Here is a 24316-nt window from a genome sequence, read left to right as displayed (position 1 = left end):
TCAGTGAACTTTGAAGACTTTCTGCTAGAGAGTTATGACAGCACACTGACTGCTGTTGGCCCAGCAGTTGAAACCGGTACATGTCCCTCTGAGTCATCAGTGTTTTCACCTTTTTTGTGTGCTGTAGACACGTTGCATTTCTTGTGATATTGAATGATTCCTTTGGTAAAGGGAACACACACTCATCATGCTGGTGGAAACTCAAACATAGTTCAGGTATAAATTCAAATGTGCATAAAAACACACTTTCCACACACGCACGCACACACACACACACACACACACACACACGCACACACACACGCACACACTTTGCTACACCATTCATGATTTTGAATTGTCATACCACAATGTATGATTAAAAAATAATTGTGTCTGTGTGTGCTTCCTCTGTGTCTGCCTGTCTCTGCTCCTCTGTGTCTGCCTGTCTCTGCTCCTCTGTGTCTGCCTGTCTCTGCTCCTCCTGATTCCTCTTTTTCTCTCCTGTTGTTTCTGTTTTGATGGGAACAGGAAAGGTGTGGGTGGGAGGGACTCACATTGTTTCACTTTTCCCACCCCATCATCTTTCTTCCCTGTTGACATTTCCCCTTCACCTGTCAGTGATTCTGAGAAAAGTGACACACATGTCAGCAGTGTTTAAGGATTGGGTACACATTTATGTTGGGGTTTTATGTTCATATCATTTTCATATTCTTTCAAAATGACACAGTTTTATTTTCTTGTTTTATGTTTTTGTTCTCTTACAGAGTGATACAGCAAAGGGGTTTAAACTGCGAAAAGACACTCCTGTGTTGTGATGTTTTGTGCTCTTTCTGTTCAGCTTGGTGCATCAGTTGTCATTTTGTATACTTGCTGTAGCATCCAGCTCTTCTGCTTTTTAACATTCAGAATGAATGCTTTTGCCTGAGAAGATAATGTTGTCCTTTCAAATTAGGCTGCCTCCAACATATTTCATAATTGAAATCAATTGTCTCAAGACAAGGATTTGCTTAGTTTTATTACACAAAGGTTCATTATACTGATACACAATTTATAATCACATGTACCTAGTCTACACCCTTAGCCAGTGAACTGACCATTTATTTGTTTGTTCAAATGCATAGTGCATAACATGCTACACTATCCAGTGTGTTTGCGCTCACAACATAGTTTTCATATCGACAGTACATTTGTAATTTTTAACTCAAAGGTATTCAGTTGTGTTCATATTTTCAGTTTCCTGCTCCGTGCTTGCAAATTGAAAGAAAGATGGGGAAAAATAGAAAAAGAATAAAATCTCACTTTTTGTCACTCCCCCACCTATCCCCCCTCCGCCCCCCCCCCCTGCCCCCCCGGCCCCCCACCTCCGACACACACACAATGGAAGTACAAAGAGTGAATAAAACTGGTAGATTCAGCAGGAAGGTTACTATCCACAAAGCCTAACTTGTAGATAACCAATAAATTAACAACCAGTGTCTATCCTTACATTGCTTGGAATACAGATCTGCTTGCTGACTGGCCTCTAGATGAATTAGTCTTAGTAAAGTTCATTATGTGATGTTGCTTTTTAGTGATTATGTAATACATATGTACATTCAATGAAATAACAGCATTGATTAAGTTTTGCATTTATATTTCTGTAAATTGTGTCTTTGTTCAAATGTGCTTTCCGCTGGTAAAAACATTTGTAAGGATTTTTTTTTTTTTAAATTTTTTTTTTAATAAGGACACTATTTTCTTATTCTCAGTCAGTAACATGCACAGTAGTGTCTTTTTTCATTAGTGTCTCAGCTTTTCATCTGTTCATGTGAGGGGAAAGGGTATAATGTCATCTGTTACGGTGTGTATTGTTGGCAATGTGTAACAGATCTATGACTGACATCTGTGAAAATTAAGTGGGTTTTTGTCATAAATTTTCTTATTGGTGGTGTTGAGAACATGTGATGTTTGTGAAGAAACTTGAACTTTCCTGTCTTTCTTAAATCAGACTTCAGTTTTTGAAGATTATTGTGTACTTACTGACACAACTACTGAATAATCTTTTTTTGATATTTGTAAGTTCTTTTGTCATAATCAATATTCCTGGCCCCCGTGCAATTTTAGAACACACATGGAAGCCATGCTTTGGCTAATTGACAGAGAATTTGGACACTCAAAGTTACTGTTATTCATAATTGTTTAAATATATGATAGGTAATCTGATTTAATGTGTTGGTTTTGCTTTGATCTTGCTTTTGGTGTTGGTTTTGCATCTGTTGAACTTCAACAGTAATCTCTCAACAAAGATCTTTCTTGTAAATACATTGTCATCATTGTTATCATGTAAATAACAGGCAAAATACGGTAGGACTGAAATGCTATTTACATCATGTAAATAAGAAAGGCAAAATACATGCATACTAGAATGCCATTTACATCATGTAAATAAGAAAGGCGAAGCACATGCATACTGAAATGCCATTTACATAACGTAAATAAGAAAGGCGAAGTACATGCATACTGAAATGCCATTTACATAATGTAAATAAGAAAGGCGAAGTACATGCATACTGAAATGCCATTTACATAACGTAAATAAGAAAGGCGAAGTACATGCATACTGAAATGCCATTTACATAACGTAAATAAGAAAGGCGAAGTACATGCATACTGAAATGCCATTTACATAATGTAAATAAGAGAAGCGAAGCACATGCATACTGAAATGCCATTTACATAACATAAATAAGAAAGGTGAAGTACATGCATACTGAAATGCCATTTACATAAGATAAATAAGAAAGGTGAAGTACATGCATACTGAAATGCCATTTACGTAATGTAAATAAGAAAGGTGAAGTACATGCATACTGAAATGCCATTTACATCATGTAAATAAGAAAGGTGAAGTACATGCATACTGAAATGCCATTTACATAACATAAATAAGAAAGGTGAAGTACATGCATACTGAAATGCCATTTACGTAATGTAAATAAGAAAGGCAAAGTACATGCATACTGAAATGCCATTTACATCATGTAAATAAGAAAGGCGAAGCACATGCATACTGAAATGCCATTTACATCATGTAAATAAGAAAGGTGAAGTACATGCATACTGAAATGCCATTTACATCATGTAAATAAGAAAGGTGAAGTACATGCATACTGAAATGCCATTTACATAACATAAATAAGAAAGGTGAAGTACATGCATACTGAAATGCCATTTACGTAATGTAAATAAGAAAGGCAAAGTACATGCATACTGAAATGCCATTTACGTAACGTAAATAAGAAAGGCAAAGTACATGCATACTGAAATGCCATTTATGTAACGTAAATAAGAAAGGCGAAGTACATGCATACTGAAATGCTATTTACATCATGTAAATAAGAAAGGCGAAGTACATGCATACTGAAATGCCATTTACATCATGTAAATAAGAAAGGTGAAGTACATGCATACTGAAATGCCATTTACATAAGATAAATAAGAAAGGTGAAGTACATGCATACTGAAATGCCATTTACGTAACGTAAATAAGAAAGGCGAAGTACATGCATACTGAAATGCCATTTACGTAACGTAAATAAGAAAGGCAAAGTACATGCATACTGAAATGCCATTTACATAACGTAAATAAGAAAGGCAAAGTACATGCATGCTGAAATGCCATTTTTATCATGCAGATAAAGGGGACAAGTACAGGCATACTGAACCATCCCAAACAATGAATGCAAACTCTGTGATCAGCTTCTGTTGTATCCAGATTACCGGCAGATTTCCAAACCATTTAAATGGACTTGTCAGTTCAAGTCAACATTCTTTGAAGATGAAAAGTTGATGATGATGATATACAAAGAGGATAATGTCGCTTTGCAGTTTTAGAGAGAGGCAGTAGAAGGCTTTCATACACTAAGACTGTGAGTCAAGCCAGCATGAGCTGGAGAAAAAGGTTTGTGTTATTACAATGCTAAACCAGAACTAGTTTAATTTATGTGCTTTTTTGTAATGTGTTATGCACTTGAACGCTTACTTTAAAACTTCACGATTAATATGCATGGTGATGGTTTGAATGTATTGAGGTAATTTTTATTTTTTTAAATTTTTGATGGATAGGATGAAAGGTTGGAGGAAGTGGAAAGTGGCATTTTTCACAGGTCCCATTGAATTGTGCAAATCCTCGATTGTCAGGATAGAAATTTGGGCATGTCCACACATGAAATGGTATGTCTTTAGCACTTCAGAGAATAACATTCAACACTTAATGTTTTGAACCAAATAAACATTTCTGGGGTATCTGAAATGTTTGTAAGATGTATGTACTGATGAAGTACAAGCAAAATGTTTGTTGTCTGCACCATGTACAAATAAGAGAAAGAAATGTGCAGAATCAGGGTTAGGAACTTCTGGTCCTTCTGAATACTTGTCCACTGTGAATGTTGAACAAAGTTAAATGTACAATGGCTTCTTTCACACAATTCATTGTATGGTTTTACTGTTTCCTCATATCTGTTTCCTTCTAACATTTTCTCTCCTCTCTCTGTTGGGTTTGTTGGGTGAGGTTTGCCAGATATATGGGAGGTGTCATCTCAGAGAAGTCATGGAGAGCAGCTTTTACAAGTGTTGCAAAGTACAGCAAGGAGTACTGTCATGTTCTTTTCCACTGTTCATGTCCAACAAGGAGATGAAGGATCAATATCACTTGGTGTCATTTCAACCACCCCTTCTTTTCTCCACTGTGCATGAACCTGGCAAAAGTGTATACCAGCCAGAATGTCTTGGTTCCTCTCACCTTTCTTTATTTTACTTTAGCTTCTTGATTCTGTGTGGTGGGGAAAAAGGAGAGGAGTGGGCATTGTGTTTAAAGTTTTCTTCAGTGACAACCGTGCATTGGCCATTTGTTGCTCCACAGGGGTGGTCAACATGATAGCGAGTGACAGCTGTTTCATTCTGTGAAGACCTCAGCAGGCTTGCTGCTTGCTTCTGGCAGCCTGCTGACAGGAAACAATCACAAAAAACAGAAAGTCACTCCCCATAATGTGGCAGGGACTTTTTTTCTTTTTTAAGAATATGTCTCTCTTCAACTGACTTTTGTACCCATTGAATAGAAAATATTGAATTTTGAATAAAACACTGGTCCAAAATGTCTCAAGATTAATATATGGGAAAATGCTAAATATGGCCCATGATATGATATCTAGAAAGATTCTTGTGGAATCATGTACTGCACCTAACAGCTTGATCACACTGAACAAGAAGCAAATTGATGTGCTGTAAATTTAAGGAAATAGGGACTGGAAAGGTACACATGTGTATTCAGAGAGAGTGTGAGACAAGAGTTATGTTGGTTTCGTTTTATCACCTTGAGACACAGATTTGCTGCTGTAGCTGATTTTTTCTCACATTGTTATTTGTCAGATATATTTTCTTGGCTTTGGCATGCATATTTAGTGTCAGTTAAACCCATGTGTCAGTAGAGACTGAATTGCTTTAAGGTTAACAAGAATATGGGAGGATGTCTGTCATTCTTGTAGATACCCATTGTAGTGGGTCAGATCATGTGAATCTCAAGTACACTCAGTGTACCGTTCTTTCGTAAAGGGTACTGTGGTTTTTCATGCTCATGTGTCTTGTATGAAATGTACCCTATTCTATACAAGTCCTTCAATTGTTGTGTCAAGGTGTCTACTACATTTTGGTGCCTTTTGGGGGAAGATGTATGTTTTTATTTGTATCAACCATTCAGCCTCTCTTTTGTACTTGATCTCAGGATGGTCATATTTCTTTTTTTGGTATGTATTTCTGCACAGTCCTGTTTTGACTTGTGTTTTGACATGTGATTTAGGTGTCATCATTTGGCCCTTTATCCTTTTCTTTCTTGCTGTGAAAATCAAAATCCTTCAGCCAGCAATTAAATTCTACTTCACATACAACTTTAATATTGTCTGTGCCATGTATCAGTGTCTGTAATAACAAAATCAGTGACAACAACAACAACCAATAGAATTTGTGTATGTGAATTGTCATCCATGTGACCACCATAGTCTCCTTTGGTTGTCTCTTCTGCAGTGTAACACAATGTTAGTTATAACACACACACACACACACACAAAATGACACGACACAAATTATGCCCTACACACATGCACCTGCACACACACAGAATGCGCAAACGCACATTAGCGTGTGTACACGCGCATGCACACACACACACACACACACACACTACATTATTGTTTCAGTAGAGGGTAAAGTGTGATGGGTGGGAGGAGGAGGAATGCAGACAAACAGCTATGCTTCATTACACCTTAAGGCTTGTTTCAACAAGTGGTTTTCAAGTTTGTTTTAAAAGAGGACAGCATTGGTAAGTGATGAGATTCAAAGGAAGAGAATTCCAGACAGAAAATGCTTGATATTGAAAGGCCCTTCGGCCAAATGTTCACATTTTCAAGCTTGATCTCATTGGGGTTTCTTCTGTAGAGTAGAAATGTGATTTTGTGTAAGGCACTTCTCTCCTTACATCCCCACCATAGCCCCAACACCTGGGCTGAAGAGAGAGAGAGGGAGGGGTGTGTGTGTGTGTTGGGGGTGGGGGGGGGCGATTGTGCCTTTATAACACATGCCAGTCAGTGACAAACTATTACCCAGTCCAAATTTTAGACTGTGGACAGAAATTTGCAGAATTTTGTTGTTGTTGGTCTTGTATTAAAATGATTTTGTTTTTTTACTGTGGAGTTTGATGTATTTTTCTTTGCACAGAAAGTATTCAGCATATTTATGAGAGGGCTTATATGATTTTATGTTGATGCTTACCATTGTTCTTGTCTTTGTTACCTTTTTATTGAAATGAGAAATAAATTGTTTTTGGTTTTCTTTGTTATCTCATGTACAGTGAATCTGTTGTAGTCATGCCAGTTGTATACTTTGGTGAATAAAACTGGATTGACTTTTTGTGGACACTTTCGGTCTTGACTCTGTCCTCACACATCCCCAGTGATGCAGTGACACACCAAACACTTGGCACAGTGTCAGAAGCTCTGAGGAAGGCCTAGCTATGGACTGACCTGTAAACATAATAGCACAGAGATGTGATTTGTAAAGCTTGACTGTATGTCCATATTAGCATGCACACACACACACACACACACACACACACACACACACACACACACACACACACCATGATGAGTATATGAGACTTTTCCACATGAAAAAAATCAAGGCTTCCTAACAGTTTGCAATGTCACTGAATAATGATAATAATAATAATAATAATAATAATAATAATAAAATATATTTTTAAAAAGAACCAAGGAGACTAGATTTTAACTTTTTAACATTTCTTAACAATTCTGCTTGATATTGTTATTTGATATTCAGCTGGAGAATATAAATGAGCTAAGCAAATCTCCAACAAAGCATTCTGGTATCTGCCACCAGCCATGACTCCATCCCAGAACTGCCAAGAACATTGCGTGTTTCTGTTTCAGGCATTTCTGTGCAAGCATCACAGTTTTGTTTACCAATGCAATGTTCATAAATCTGTACACAATACTTATGAATCAACCGTGTGGAGTAGGTTTGTGCTGTGAAACAGATCATATCATCACTCATATCCCAGGTATGTACAAATGAAGTATTAGCAAAGAAATGTTCCAGCAGCAGTGCCAGTCATGTTCACCAGGATTCCACAAGCCATCACCATTACAGCACTACAAAATCACAACAGCGGATGAAATGCTAGCTGAATGTTGGAACAAATATAGAATATTCAGATAGTTTGGATTTGTTTTTTATCCTATGCCAAGGCACATTTATCAATGCAGCTCTCACATGCAAGCGGGAGTGTATCTTGATAAAAAAAATTTTTTTTTAAAAAGATCATATTTTGGTATCAAAATGTTTATAATTGATCAGAACTAAACATTTTTTTTATTTTATCATATCCATAAATGTTGTATATGAATTTATTCTGTGTCCCCATCCCTTTCCATCTACAGATTCCATTTTCCTTGACCACTTGACAGTTGGGCCATGTCCAAACTATGTTATTGTGACAGGAAACTGAAGAGCAATACCTCTGCTGCCTACAGCATTATACGTTTAATAATCCGTCACAAGAGATGTATCAAAGAATTATAATAGAATGGTGACATGTATGCACATCTAATGACAGTGACAACATTGTTCTTCACTGGTGGTCAGCTGGTTCACCACAGTCAGTTGGTGATATGGGAGACAAAGAAGAAAAGGGAGAAAAGAAAATGAAAAGAAAAATATTCCCTGTCTGATCTTCTGTTGTAATGTGTCACATTCCTTTCCAGTGAAATGATATGTCCAATGTTTGAATGTTTGTGTGTTTAATTATTTTTGCACCAGTATGTAGTGCATCTGTTCATTGCATGTAATTTATTGCATTGATTATGAACTATTCATGCAATCTGCAGAGCTAATTTACTGTTGAACTACAAATAGAAATAAAGAAATACATGAATACATTGGCTGATAGGTTTTGAACAAACCAACACACCCTTCATACTAAATACAGCATTAATAAAACTGACTGAGTGTTCATGATCAATCATAGACATTGTTTATTCATTTATAGTCTGTTCATCAAAAATGATGATCAATCAGTCTGTCACTATGTTGATGGGAGTAGAACCCTGAAGTGGCTCCTAGAGACCAACTGATCTGTGAGTAACATTACTTGATTTTGTCCTTCACCACCAATGGGACCATTCATACTTCTGTCCATCTATTCATCTAAGCAAGCAACTGACCAGTCAATGAAACAGTCAGCCAACCTATCAACACTGGATGTTTGTCACCAAGATGTCTGTCCCCTTGCATGCCATTACTGCTGACATGATGTTGGTGTTGTCAGTACACTTGCCTGCCACATGATGGTGCATTTAGATCCCTGCCACAGAGCTTTATAAAATGTTAAAATATTGCCTCCTCCACCTTGATAAGTGTGTTTGGTGGCATTGCAACCTTAAATGTGCTTGCAATGTGTGTGCATGCTGTACATAAACGTATGTGCCTAGTCCACACATACATTCTTTTTGGAGCTGAAAGTACTTCTTTCTCCTCTTTGGACTTGATTCATCCCCCACTCCAGTGTTGTCTGTGTGATGGCCTGTCACTCCCCCCCCCCTCCTGCTCCCCCCTGTCCCTAAGCCCCCAGTTCTGTCACCTGTAGGATTGCCTCCCTTCTCTACTCCATGTCCCTCAGCCCCCAGTTCTGTCACCTGTAGGATTGCCTCCCTTCTCTACTCCATGTCCCTCAGCCCCCAGTTCTGTCACCTGTAGGATTGCCTCCCTTCTCCACTCCATGTCCCTCAGCCCCCAGTTCTGTCACCTGTAGGATTGCCTCCCTTCTCTACTCCATGTCCCTCAGCCCCCAGTTCTGTCACCTGTAGGATTGCCTCCCTTCTCTACTCCATGTCCCTCAGCCCCCAGTTCTGTCACCTGTAGGATTGCCTCCCTTCTCTACTCCATGTCCCTCAGCCCCCAGTTCTGTCACCTGTAGGATTGCCTCCCTTCTCTACTCCATGTCCCTCAGCCCCCAGTTCTGTCACCTGTAGGATTGCCTCCCTTCTCCACTCCATGTCCCTCAGCCCCCAGTTCTGTAGGATTGCCTCCCTTCTCCCCCCACCCCCTCCATATCCCTGAGCCCCCAGTTCTGTCACCTGTAGGATTGTCTCCCTTCTCCCCCCCACCCCCTCCATGTCCCTCAGCCCCCAGTTCTGTCACCTGTAGGATTGCCTCCATTCTCTCCCCCCCCCCCCCCATCCATGTCCCTCAGCCCCCAGTTCTGTCACCTGTAGGATTGCCTCCCTTCTCCCCCCCCCCTCCACTTCCCTCAGACCCCAATTTTGTCACCTGTAGGATTGCCTCCCTTCTCCACCCCACCCCCACCCCCCCATCCCTTAGACCCCAGTCCTGTCACCTGTAGGATTGCCTCCCTTCTTGTTGTGGCACTGACTCACTGTCATGCATGGAAGGTCACAGTGTTCTCTTGGTCACCGTTCTGCAGTCACACGTGTGTCACTTGACTGCTGGCTTTTTCACATTCATCTGCTCTGATAAACAGGTTAGTTCTTTGTTTTGAAATGTCTTGGTTGTGTTGGTGAAGAAGTATAGTATTGATCTGAGTAAATATGGATGAACTGTGAAAATATGTGGTTGGAGAATAATCAAGGATGAATGACTATAATGTTGCAAAAAAATACTGCATTTTGTTTATGATTAGAAGTTAAGTTGTTAGGTTAATGTGGCTCATATACCGACAGAGACAGACAGACAGATAGAAAGAGATAAAGATAAATCCTTTCAGGAAAATCAAACATTAAAGAAAACCAACAGGGAATGAATTTGCTCTCACAGAATAAGTGTTTCCCAAGAAAATCCAAGCTCTGGAATGACAATTAATTACTCTTGACGGGAATGATGTAAACTTTCTCTCTAGATCAGTTTGTGAGTGACGGTCAGTTACCAGTCAGGTGTCTCTGCTGTGGTGATGTGACCTAACCTGCACTTTTAACAACTAACAAAGTTCTTATTTAGATATATTATATTTGAATAAAAGTCTCGGGACTTAAAAGTAGATGATGATGATATGGAGGCATTGAGAGAGTATATACAAATCTTGTTTTTCATAGCAATGAGTTTTTTTCACAATACTGAAGAAAAAATGTGCATTGTATTTTAAATATCTACACATTTTTCATACAGTTTTTTTATTTCACGAAGCTATAGCGTTGTGAAGAATGTTTGTAATGTATATTTCAAGCATGAAACGACATATCCTTACATGTGTGTTCATGCTTCTGCCTTATCTACATCTAAAAAGGTGGTTTTTATGAGCAAGAGTTTTGGGGTTTACTTTTTTCAGGAAGATACTTGTTGCTAAATCTGGTTAACTCTCTCAATGCCTGCTCCCCCTTCCTCTTCCTTTCTCTCCATCAAGACTTTGGCAGTGAAGCATTGTTAAGAGGATGTCTGAATTTGTAGACACCGGCATGGAGAGAGTTCTAAACTGGTTTCTGTAATAAATATATTAGTTTATCATTAAACTGAGATTTCATAGGTCTGTATAAATGAAATTACTTACGAATAAAATTCTTTTCTGTTTGAATTTTTCACCTGAAAGGTCTCTAGAAAAAAGAAGCAAATACTGAAACAACTTTAGAGGGATATCAAATTGAAATGCACATTACATGTTCAGAAATTTCTTCTGATAGCCATTTCATACAGTTATAGTGCTTGAATAAATGATTTAAGTGCATATTTTTTGTTTTTTCCAGATTATAATTGCAGCATTGTGCGCAACAAGGAGAGGGGGCGGGAAGAGCCAGGGGAAGAGGACTCACTGCCCAGGAAACTGCCCAGCAGAAGGACGTGTCGCTCTCACCTTAAGTCACTTTCAGAGAGAGCTTCCATGCTGAGAAACTGCCATTCAGACCAGTCCCCAGAAAGAGCTGCATTTACTGACACTGTAGATCCATGCCTTTCCTCATCTCCTCCTTCCTCTGTATCTTCCCAACCCTCACAACAACCCAGAAAACACAAACAAAAAAAGAAAACCAAACAAGTTCACAGAACAATCTCGACATTATTAAGGATGAAGGAAGATGATGCCAATATATCAGAAACTAAACCAACCCAAAAAGAGGAAAGTCTTGACCTCAGCCATGTGGCCAAAGGAGAGAACAAATTCTTGCATGTGAAAGAAGAAGGAGACACTGCAGATGGCATTTCTGACATTGAGTCAGAAGTTGTGTCTCCTGGAAGACTGGATGCCAGTGTACAGCATGTGACAAGTCCAGACATCTCCAGCAGTGTTCCAGACCAGATTGAGGAACAGGAACAGGGGCAGGAGGAGAGAGAGCCCTGCCGGGGGGAGGATGAATCAATAAAACATGATTCAGACTCCAACTGTCTTCAGTCTGGAGGCCATGGTGAAAGAGGAGAACGACCATATGCCACAAAAACCAACAGTTTCCAAGATACAGAGAAAAGAAAAGGTGTATGGAATGAAAGTCATTCCAGATTCCACTGTCCTTCTACATCCCCAAGAACTCCCAGAAGTCTGGCAACACCTCACTCCCAGGTCATCCAGGGCATGGAGTTGTCCGATCCATCATCAGTGTCCACCTCTGCAGAAGAAGTATGCAGACATGATTCTGTTAGTGTTTCATGTGAAATGCAGTCAGAAACCTACACCAAGCTGATGCAAAAAGATGAGAGAGCTTTCTCATGTGAAGATTCAGGCTTCTTTAATGGATACACATTGAGAAGTAGCAGGAAAGATAGGATCGTCAGACGTTCTAAAGCAAAGGAAAAGAAGACTGCTTCACCCAGATCAAGAGCAAGAAAGGGAGAGACCTCTAATGTGGTAGAAGTGGAACGACCAATGAGAATTCCTTCTATCTCTGTGGTGGCCCCAGCAGTGTGCAACACTTTCTCTGGTCACCATCAGCTGGAGATGTTGGCTGGCACAGAGCCCAGCAGCCGGGAGTTCCTGCAGGATGATATCTACATCCTGCAAGACACCAATATCACAAAGGATCATGACTCCAAGGATCATGCCACATCCAGGGAAACATTAAAAGAGGTGACCTGGCAAGACACAGGATGCAGTAAAAAAGATAATCCAAAAATACAAGTTTGTGAAGATAATGATGAAACTCAGTCACATTTCATGACAGCAGAAGTGAATAAACCAGAGACAGAAGGAAATGACTCCACTGACATGAATGAAGTGCCCACCATCATGATTAGCTCTGTTCCAGATGCAACTATAGATTTTAAACCTAAAACAGTAAAACAAATTCCAGAGAAAATGCTAGAACTGGAAACAGAAGTGCATGAAAGAGGTTGTGAAGACATATTTCATTGTGAAGAGAGTGATACAGAAATGTGCCTCTCAAAAGTTAACATTGCAGGTGTGTCAGAAAATGCAAACAATTCAACAGAAACATACATTGTGAAAATTCTGAATGATGAAATGGAAAACACTTCAAACTGTAAGTTAGGAATTACAGATGAAGGAGCCTGTGACAGGAAAATGGATGCTACGATCCACATCATCTGTCAGGAGCCAGATTCCCTGTCAGATGATCATGCTGCAAATGGACAGGACAGTGAACTCAGCATTTCCAGATTTGATCAGCTGTCTGTGGACCAGGTGTTGACAGCACAGCACAGGCTATCAGCTGATTCTGCAGACATGAGTGGAGCGGACCATGCAGATAGTGAAGGCAAGGTTAGGAGATGCCAGCTGTTCAGTCTGACAGTGCCAGTCACAGCTCACTCTCTGAAGCTGGAAGACAGATGTGTCAGTGAACAAGATCTGCCCCAGCGGTGTGAGGCTGACCCAAACCACCAGAAGAAAACTGTGACATGGACAAACACATCAGACATGTCATTGAGAGGTGATGAACCTAAGAATGGTCAGTTGTTTAGAAGTGAGCAAGAGAGACAGTGCATGACAGACATGCAAACAAATGTGTCTGAAAATCCTGGTGAAGAAAGTATCAAGGTATATGTCAGCGAAGAAGATCAAGATGTTGAAAGAGATTCCAAGGACAATGTCATTACTGGCCCACCAAGGACTGAGGATGAAGTGAAGGAAGGAGAATCACCTGTTACAGATGATAAGATCAACATCCACAAGGACACAAGCATGCACCAGATGGTCTCAAAAACAAAAACTCAGAACCCCTCAGTACAAAATGATGCTGAGGATTTGTATGATGATAATGACTTTGAAAATGATACCAGCTCATCTTCCTCCTCTTCTTCCTCTTCCTCCTCACCATCATCTCATTCCTCGTGGACATCAGACAGCAGCAGCTCCAGCAGCACCTCAGCGTCTGATTCATCAACTTCCTCAGGATCTTCACATCTGAAACCAAAGCAAAACCAACCCACAGCAACTGTATTTTCCATGCTGTCACTCACTGAACTCCTGCTGAAAAAGAAAAAAAATCCAAATTCCTTTTTTTCTAAAGCAACCAGACCAGAGGCCATTGATCATGAGCACATCCTAGAATCCCAAACTGAAACATCTGACTTGGATAGAAGCACGTCCAAGGACAGTGAATCAGAAAGTAGGACGAGGAGTCAGAGTGCCCCACAAACCATAGATTACAGGGAACGGGTGAACATTACAACCATCAGTGATTTGACTCCAACAGTCCTGATCTCGTATCCCGGTGATGACGACTGTGACCACAGTGGACAGACTGTGGCAGGAAAAGATGCTGAGAACCCAGGTGCTGCAGACAGTGCCTGTGATGCCAAAACCCTTAGCTTCACCTCCTTGGCCAATGTGGTGGGGGAGACAGAGGATGAGGAGAAGGGAAAGGATATTTATAGCATTCCTACCAACATTCTGCTCTGATTGGGTCAATATAGATATACTGGTGAACAACAAACTGCACTTTTTTCTGATTTTGTTTGATTCATATGTTTAATCTCAAATTCATTTTTTTTCTGATTTTGTTTGATTCATATATTTAATTCTTAACTGTCATTGGTGTGAAACATTTGTTTTTGCCTTGATATTATGTTTGTATTAGAGTACCATCTCTACCATGGGAGAGGGTTCAGTGCAGTTTTTTTTATGGACATGAAAATCAAAACTTAAAAAATACAAGAAATAGATGTTGAGCTATTATTATCATGCTGTGTAGAAAATGTCAAGTGTTAGACATGTTTCTTCTTCTTCTTCCTATCATCACGTAAATGAATTGAAATGACAGTTACATTGTGATGATCTGTAACCTGTTTTCACATTGTTTCATCAGTGACAAGCAGTGGCCAGTGTGTGTCTGGTTTCTCAAAAACCTACTGGTGACAGATGCTGACATGGATAATTATGCTTCTTGATGTAATGCTTTGTGAATATATAGAAAAAAGTGTGTGTGTGTGTGTGTGTGTGTGTGAGTGTGTGCACTTTTGAGAGAGAGAGAGGGGGGGGAGGGAACAAATGCAGATCTGTATAGACTTATGTCCATACTGTAAACATATTTGTTGTCCAAACAAAATGCATTGTCAGATGGATCAGATGAAAGGTCTGTAGTAAGTTTATAACTTGATTAAAAAAAAAAGAAGTTACAGTTTGATCTTTCATCTTTAAAAAGAAAAAGAAAAAAAAAAGCAATATTAGTTGCATCATTCAACAGAAAGAGACAGAGGATGGAAATAACTGAAATCTGTCTCTGTGGATCATTCTGTAATCCATGCTTAGAATGGGGGTTATGTACTTGTATTGGTTTACAATATTTTGTTTACTAATAATACTGTATTCTATGATCAGTGGATTATAGCTTTTTCTTTTCATGTCTTAAAAGCACACTATTCAAATTTTGCATACATACTTAAGACCTTTGCAAAATTGCATAAATTATTGAAGTATAAAACAGAGTTTAGATATACATAGAGTTGCTTGAATAGTGTGAATATGGAAGTTACTTATATCTGTCATCTGCCACATTTTTATGAAACACTAAACAAATGATGGTGTGCAAAGCCCCACTCACCACTCACCCTCAAAAAACAAAACAAAGTAACAAACAACAAACAAACAAGAAAGAACTTAAGGTGGGTGAGCCTGTCCCAACTACTTTATTTGGAAATAACGTGAGACACTGACACAATATCATATAAACATAACATCATGGAGACAGGTAGTAAAGATGTGGTGTTCAGTTAAACAATACAAATGTGCTGTAAAGAAAAGCCTAGAAAACAAGTAAGTCAAGAGAGTATAAAAGAAAGAGAGAGAGAGAAAAAGCAACAAAACAAGGAGAAAGGTTTTGGATAGAAACAAGAGAATTTCAGTTTGTGTTTCATTTGCTTTTTTGTTTTTGTTTTCATCTGATCACAGATCTGACTTAAAGATTATTTTGCTTCTTTCTGTGATATATGTGTGTGTGTGACATGATTTTTTTTAAAACTTAAGATTTAATTTCCTTTCAACCTCGTCGGGGAATGGAGGATTACAAACAAAAGAGCAAAATAAGCATTGAAAACAACTGATAACTGACTGTGTTTAATAAACATTGAAAACAACTTTTAACTGACTGTGTTTAATAAACATTGAAAACAACTTTTAACTGACTGTGTTTACAATATTCATGTGGCAAATACAATGTAAATTTCTCAGTCACCCAAACAATCTGAAATTGCGTAAGAATAAGTTCCAACTATGAAGGTGGACCTATTATTTTAATTGCTGAGTTATACTCAGACTTTTGCCCTCTTTATAAATTTTGAAATAGAAAGCAAAAGTTTTCTAGATTTTCAAGTCATCTGTCTACAAACATCATAATCTGACTTCAGATGAAGAAGACAATGAGGTATCAAATTGGGGTATATCATAAATTATTATAATTGGGACATTCCATGATGAGATGAAATTTACCTCCAAGCACTGAGAAGTCACAGTTTGGACATAATCTTTCATCTCATGATATTTTCTGGTAATGTCCAATTTCAGTGGGTAGCTTGTGATTGATGCAACAAAATTTGATAAGGGCATAAACATAAACGTCTGGTAAACAAGATATATATTTCTCTGCTCCAAAGTCAGTTTTGAATTGTCTATAAAACAAGTAACTACTGCATGCATCAAGTTCATTCCTCCAGTGTATAACAAAATCATTCACTAAAGAATCTCAAGGAGGCTGCATGTTTATTGATATTTGAACAAGATTCCCAATTCCACACACAAATTCTCATCTTGCGAGAATTTCTTTGTGTACATGAGTGTGTGTGTGTGTGTGTGTGTGTGTGTGTGTGTGTGTGTGTGTGAGAGAGAGAGAGAGAGAGAGAGAGAGAGAGAGGTTTGGAGAAAAAAGTAGGTGTCTTTGATGGAGGTTAAATAGCAGAAATGTTGATAAATGGGTTCTGAACATATCACAGAAGGTGACTTACGTTTACAGAACAAAGTTAATCAAAACCACTCCACTGCTGAAACCCAGTCACAAACACTAAGTGTGTGGTTGGTTCTCACGGCCTGACAAGTCCCTCTCCAGCACTCCCCTTTATCTTGTTCATGGGTGATGTGATGTAGCAAAGTGAGCAGTCCACACACACTTTGACACACTCTTAAATATTTAACTGAAACAGATGACAATCCTTTCAGGCCTGCAAGTTCAATCCTTAACAGATATGTCCACATTGAGACAGATCTGCAGAGTATGCTCCAGAATCACAAACACTGTGCCAGAGATTACTTCATTTATTTGCAACTCCATTGTTTAGTTAGTTCTTTGTTTGGTTCATGTTTATCAGTTGATTTTTAAAAAAATCATTGATTCATTTATCATTAAACTTATCAAAATGTATTTTATTGTTGTTGTTTTTTAACTTGAGCTTGAAATATGTTTCTGCCAGAACTACATTGGATGCAGTCCAGAAAAAGGGAAAGTAGCACACTCTGAAATCTCTGCCTTGCAGCTCCCTTTCCATCTTACTGGAAATGATCCTGAATGTGCCTGAAATAAGGTTAATGTGTAATTTAAACGTTGTTTTTTTCTGTTTCCATGGAATGGATACTGTAACCACATTTATTTGAATTGACATTTGTCATACCGCTGTTGTATTGCTGTCATTGTAAACATAATGTGCTGATAGATGATTTGATGTGCCCATTTAATTTGTATCAATAAAGCATAGTTTACTCATTACAGCAGTGTTATGGTTTTCCTTCTTTGTCCCTACCTTCTTATTATACTTAGTTCTATCTCTCTCTGTCTGTTTGTCTCTGTTGATCTGGGTCTGTATAATTGCTGTCATCACATTTCTGTAACCCATCAGTGTGGTCACTTAAGTGATTTTAGTTAGTTTTTAAGTCTTTACAAACTTCATAAAGCTTTTTAAGTAACATACATGCATGAATGTTTGTGTGTGTGCATACACACACATGCATCCGCCCTAACACACGCACACACACACATTTTCTGTATATACTTGATTACATAAATAGATGTATATTCTTCGTGCTTCATAAAACTTTTAAAAACTTTTTTATTTTTTAATTCCTACCTGTCTTGGTTTTCCCATGGATAACAAATCACAGTCTATCTGTTAACCAACATCACCATGTAGAACTGAATTGTATCAAAACATCAATTGCTGATGGGCATTGTATAACAGAAATTTAATAAATGTACATGTCCTGACACAATGAAAGGACTCAACTTATGGCATGTGCTTTTCTGGTCACATGAATGATGACATGTGTGAAACAAATTACTCAGGTTTTCTTTACAGATACCCACATTTAGAAAAGAATGGGTTACTGCTGGATTGATAGAATTTGGTCAGTGAATACTGTCACTTTGATTTCATACAACTTTTGTCATCATCCTGTCCCTGTCTTTCTGTTTTTTGTCTATCAGCCTATTGTCTGTCACACACACACACACATACACAAGCACACACACACAAGTGGATATGCATGCATGATTACACACACACACACACACACACACACACGCTCACACACACACACACACACACATGCACACAAGCTCACTGGCATGCATGCACATGCGCATGGATACATGCACACACACATGCACACACACAGTGCACATATGACTGCCTGTAACTTGTAACCAGATGACCAGACATTAACAAAGGTAAGGATGAATAAAGAGGTAAGTTTTTAACTGTATACTATCTCTGTAAGTTGATCATCTGCTTAAATAGTTACATCTAATGTGGCATAAGTTCATGATATTATCAACTTACGCACATACATAAGATAATCTTTTGTTTCTGATTGTTTATTTACTTTTAAGAATTTTTGTCTTTTTGAGTTAATTTCTTCACACCCCCACATACCACCCTGTTTGAAATTGGAATATGTAAAGAAGTATTATTTGTGTTTGTAAAATATATATGATTTATTCAGTCATCTAGATATCTATTCATCATTCAGTCTTCCTCGAACAGCACTTTGAATCAGCACCAGTTTTAAAATGGTTGTTGGTTGTCTGCTGACTTTCACTGTATGTCTCCTGTCAACCTTTCCACACACCATCCAGGAAGAGCTGCTTTATGAATATTTTTGTCTCGCTTTTTTTCTTCTTCTTCTTTTCTTTTGTTGTTGTTGTTATATATTTCTATTTTTGTACTGCAACACATGGTGACATTTTTTCTTAAATATAATCCAGATCAGATTATGCTTATCTATTGCTTCATACAGTCCAGTTGATTAATGTTGTATGGAACTTTCCATTTGTAATTCACTAAATGTTGATGACAAGTTAATCTCTATCAGATTATCAGCATACTTAAGTTACTGACTGAATGAAGTTCATTCCACTGCACATCAATACAAGGCATCTGTGAAGGTGTACAGTGTACATCTTGGTAATGTTTACTTGTATTTCACTCAATGGTCAGTATATTTTCTTACACAAATTCATTAAACGACTGGTATATATTAATTTTCCATGTCACCTCATATATCAGTTCTGGATATGTAAAAAATGTAAGAGAAAGCAAGGAGATGAAATCTTTCACTCACAACACACATAAAAACCCCATTCATCCTTCCCTCCACCCCCACCTTCCCATCCCTTATTATTGATGATATTTATCATCATCATCATGCTCATTATCATCTTGTGAAAGACACAGAAAAAAATACGTGTGGGAAGAGGATGGAGATGCTGAGGACATATGCACCAAACAGACAGTGCATGAGACATCATATTTAACAGAATTAAATCCATAAAACACATGTCATCCTCATCCTATTTGCAACATACCTGACCACAGCAACATATGTTGCCAGTGATGATGCAGCCCCAGCTTAGCAAGACATGAGCTGACATCCCCTCATCCTTGTTGTGTCCTTGCTGCAGCACAGCGCAGGAAGAGAGGCACAGAGCATCTCCAGCCCGGGGAGGTGCGGGGGGAATCAGCAGCAGCAGATTGGGAGGAGAGGGAAGCTGGCTATTGTGGGAGGACTGCAGGTGCCAAAGTCAACGGCACAGGAATAGAGGTAAGGTGGTTTTGGTGATGTTGTGAGTGTGGTAGGTTTGATTTGTATGCATTTCTGTTAGTTTAGGTTGTTGTTTTTTTTGTGTGTGTGGTGGTTTTTTTTTGTTTGTTTTATAATTGGCTGTTTTGCGATAGGTTTCTGGGGAGGAGAGGAAAAGCTTACTTTTACTTTTAGTACAAGGCCTATGAGCTGTCAAAAGAAAATGATTAAAAGGAAAGGCTGAAGGAGGTATGTTTGAGTCTAATTTCATATCTCATTGTTTTTTGGTTGTTTGTCTTATTTTGTAGTTGTTATTGGATTGGGATTGACATGTTTACCTTTCAAAGACATTACCTAAATTTTTGTGTGCTGTATGTCATGGGTGTAGTCATCCATGGTTCACACGAAGGAACAGTCCTTGTTGTACATCATGGATGTGCATTCATCCATACTTTCTGTGAAGGAACAATACCTCACCATACATTGTGAGTGTGCAATAATCAATCATTCTTTGAAAGTCTCCATGCATTCCATCACAAATGGAAAGCAAACCAAATTGCCCATACAGAAATAACAAGTGATCCCCACTATCTTCTGATGCTCAATGTCATGTGTAGAAAGTGTGATGATGTAAGAAGTTCAAATGATGTAGAACTACCTGTCTCAGCTTGGATCAGATGTTCTCTCTCTCTCTCTCTCTTTTTATTTTTTGACACACAGTTCTGCTCCTGTAATTTTTGTTTGCATATGCTTCTGTAGCAAGTGATTTTACATAATTATTTTTATCTGTTTATTATTGACCAACCATGTCACTTATTTCTGCTAATGATGATTTAACTCATTCAGCCCTGCGCCCAGACATTGACCAACCACGTCACTTATTTCTGCTAATGATGATTTAACTCATTCAGCCCTGCGCCCAGACATTGACCAACCACGTCACTTATTTCTGCTAATGATGATTTAACTCATTCAGCCCTGCGCCCAGACATTGACCAACCACGTCACTTATTTCTGCTAATGATGATTTAACTCATTCAGCCCTGTGCCCAGACATTGCTGTAGAAGAAAAAATTGTCTCATTAAAATGTTTTTTTGCTTTTTTGTATCTGCATAAACTACAGTTTCAGTTTCAGTTTCTCAAGGTGTCACTCCATATATGCCACATCACATCTGCTAGGCAGATGCCTCACCAGCAGCTTAACCCAACACGCTCAGTCAGGTCTTGAATGCATGCTTACATGTTTATGTCCCTATCAGAGTTGATTTCTTCTACAGAATTTTGCCAGAGGACAACACTCTCACTGCCATGGGTTCTTTTTCAGTGCACCAAGTTGTGTGCTGCACATTGGACCTCGGTTTATTGTCTCATTGAAATGACTAGATGCTCAGTTTGATTTTCCAGTCAAATTTGGGAGAAAGGGTGAGAGCGGGATTCAAATCCACAGCCTCACGGACTCTCTATATTGGCAGCCAGGCGTTCTAACCATTCTGCCACCTTCTGCAAAGAAAGGGAACTAACTTCAGTGGTATTTCCGGATGTATCCACTCGTAATTTGGAGGAAAAATAGTATATTTTCTGTGGGTTTTTTTTTCTGCCATCAGTATGGCATAGAAGCCTGCTGAGGCCGTAAGCTCTCCAGGGTTGAATGGGTTAAAGACATAACATTTGTCTCATATACTTATATATTCGCTGTGATCTTCACAACAAAATAAAAATTGAAATTCATTTTCAGTCCTTTCATCATTTTTACTTATCGAGCAAATACTTCTTGGTTGCAATCAAGTATCATACCAATGCTGACTGGCAGAGAGACCCAGTGTCTTCATTCGGAAATGCATTATTGAATCCCTGTGCCATTTTCTAGAGACCACTGATAGACATCTCTCTGGCTGCAAATCACTGTTGGACTGCAAAAAACATGTATAATCTTTCTTATTTTCCATTTCAGAATTCCAAGTTTGCTGGAAGGATGCAATTATGCATTATGCTGGTCAACACTGAATATCATCCTTAATATCACAGGAAATAAATATGTTTTATTTTATCTTAGTTTTTAGTGTTTTTTTTTTCATTTGTTTCTATTTAATTTCATTTTATATGTAAAAGAAGACAAACCATGTCACTCATTGCTGTTGACATTAAAGTTGTTCATTGTTCATTATTCTCTCTTTATGTTAGACTTTGAGTCATTAATTAGAAATAAAACAATATTTTGTATAAAAGAACAGAAGAGAGAAAAAAAAAGGGTGGATTTTGCTGGGGTGGGGAGGAGAGTATGCAGGAAGGCTCATTATGAATTTCATTATAATTTGTTCTCTACTGTCGCATTTAGTGGGCCTACAATAATCTCTGTAGGTGCATATGCAATACAATAAATACAATACAATACAAACTATACAATGCATCATTATTCATCCCTCTGGAAATTTATTGTGCATCCATAAGCTCGTCACTCACCCTGCATAAAATCTCAGCCCACAGTGAGTCCAACATGCACACACACACAACATGACAATGGTTTAACCAAAAGATCAAAAAGCTACTCATATAATGCTAAATACAAGCAGGCAAGTAATATGAGACAGTGGCTTCATTTTCCACACATTCCCCTAACCCCACCCCCTCCACACACACACACACACACACACACACACACACACAATCATACACACACACACTGAGTTTATAAAATGACATGTTTATTAAGAAGCACATTTTCATAATAAGAAATGTTTCTATTAAAATATCACAAAATGTCAATTGATAGTTTGAGTTAAAAAAAAAATAAATAAATAAAATAAAATTTAAAAAAGCAGTAAAAAGAGAATTCATCTTCTAAAATAACATGTATTCATTTAAAATTGTGTAAAATCTGTCTGCCATTTTCTTTTTGGATAAAAGTTGTCAAATTTTTCCTGTTTCCTACCCACCACCCTGCCTACTTTTCTAATAAGTTTGTCAAGTCGGTCTTTGTCTTGTTTGGTCATATAACCACCCCAACACACGGAACCATAAAACAAAACACTAGAAACAACAGAATTATAAAATACTTGTAGTATCTGATTTCATACATTAAAAGATCTCAATTTCCTAAGACAGTACAATTGGCTGTTTACTTTTTTCACTTGAGCATTTTAATTCTCACTCCATGATAATTTGTTGTCCAGAATCATACCAGGGTACTTATAAGTATCAAGCTGTTCAACAACCTCTCCCTTGATGTCTTTCTAATATCAGTTTTAAGTTCTTTTGTTTTAGTAACATTCAATTCTAGGAAGCTTGCATCGCAGTGTTAAAGGGGTGGTGGTGTGGGTGTAGAGGTAGAAGGAGAAGAAGGGGTAGGTAGGATAACAGGCAGAGGATAGGTGCACAATCCACTCTCTCCTTGTATCACAGCAGGGTCTTTTAGAAAGATGAATTGAGGTGTTTATTTCTCTAACTTTAAACCGCACACCTGGAACACACACAATATCAAAACCCAGGTCAAAACAATACCAAAACATATGCTAGACATCGTTTCATTGATGAAACAGAAACATCATTATGTTGTCTGAACAAGTAAACAACTCCACAGATAACCTTTCTCCATTCTCAACAATCAGTGACACACACACATAAGATAATGTGTACCAAATATATGATGGACAAATACTAACTCCTAGTGTATAACTCCTGTCAAACTACCATAGAATAATAGCTGTCACACCAAGTATGTGGCAATTACAAACTCCCAGTGTTTAACTCCTGTTAAATTAACATACAATAATAGCGGTTTCCATTAAGACTGAACAAATCTGTACTTAGTTTTGTCTCTGCAAATTATCTCACTGGTAAAATTATTACATGGGAATCATATAATTATCAAGTAATTTGGTAAATATATAGCAACTTGTGTGCACCAACATAGGACTGCCTCTCAGTGGTCTCAAATCTTATTGAACACATACAGTTGTGTGTTACCCCACTGGCATATAACACATGACTACAGCACATGGTGATCACAACTACCAACAAGTCACACATGTTCCCCATTTTGCATTATCACCCATGTGCACACACATGGAAACACATGAGCATACAGTTAGCCTGTAGATTTGTTCACCTTGAATATAACCATCACCACCTGACATACAAAACAGGTATGTCATACCTCAAAATAACTCCAACTGTTGCAACCAAAACATTCTACATAGATGCAACACACGCATAATCTCTGTGTTTCTTTGTGACTAAATGCTTACATTGTTCCCACAATATGTCAACAATTGACACACCACTGACATGTTACTGAACATTATCATTTATGTAAGCCAAGATGCACCATGTAA

General features: G+C 38.2%; 1 protein-coding gene across 3 annotated transcripts in view; it reads left to right on the top strand.

The window, feature by feature from the left end:
* The window catches only part of LOC143291186 (glutamate-rich protein 3-like), a 56644-nt gene that overhangs the window by 20718 nt on the left and 11610 nt on the right, over nt 1-24316 (top strand). For 2 of the 3 annotated variants that reach the window (XM_076600913.1, XM_076600911.1), the window contains one exon: nt 19866-20005. In XM_076600913.1, coding sequence (XP_076457028.1) covers nt 19866-20005 — 140 coding nt within the window. Of the gene's footprint in view, nt 1-746; nt 6844-19865; nt 20006-24316 lie in introns of those variants that run through there. The other variant, XM_076600914.1, reaches the window with a different exon arrangement.

The sequence above is a fragment of the Babylonia areolata genome, chromosome 16, assembly GCF_041734735.1.
Source record: "Babylonia areolata isolate BAREFJ2019XMU chromosome 16, ASM4173473v1, whole genome shotgun sequence".
In the NCBI taxonomy this organism is placed as follows: Eukaryota; Metazoa; Mollusca; class Gastropoda; order Neogastropoda; family Buccinidae; genus Babylonia; species Babylonia areolata.
The sequence above is the reverse complement of the archived record's forward strand: the minus strand, read 5'-3'. Positions and strand labels throughout refer to the sequence as shown.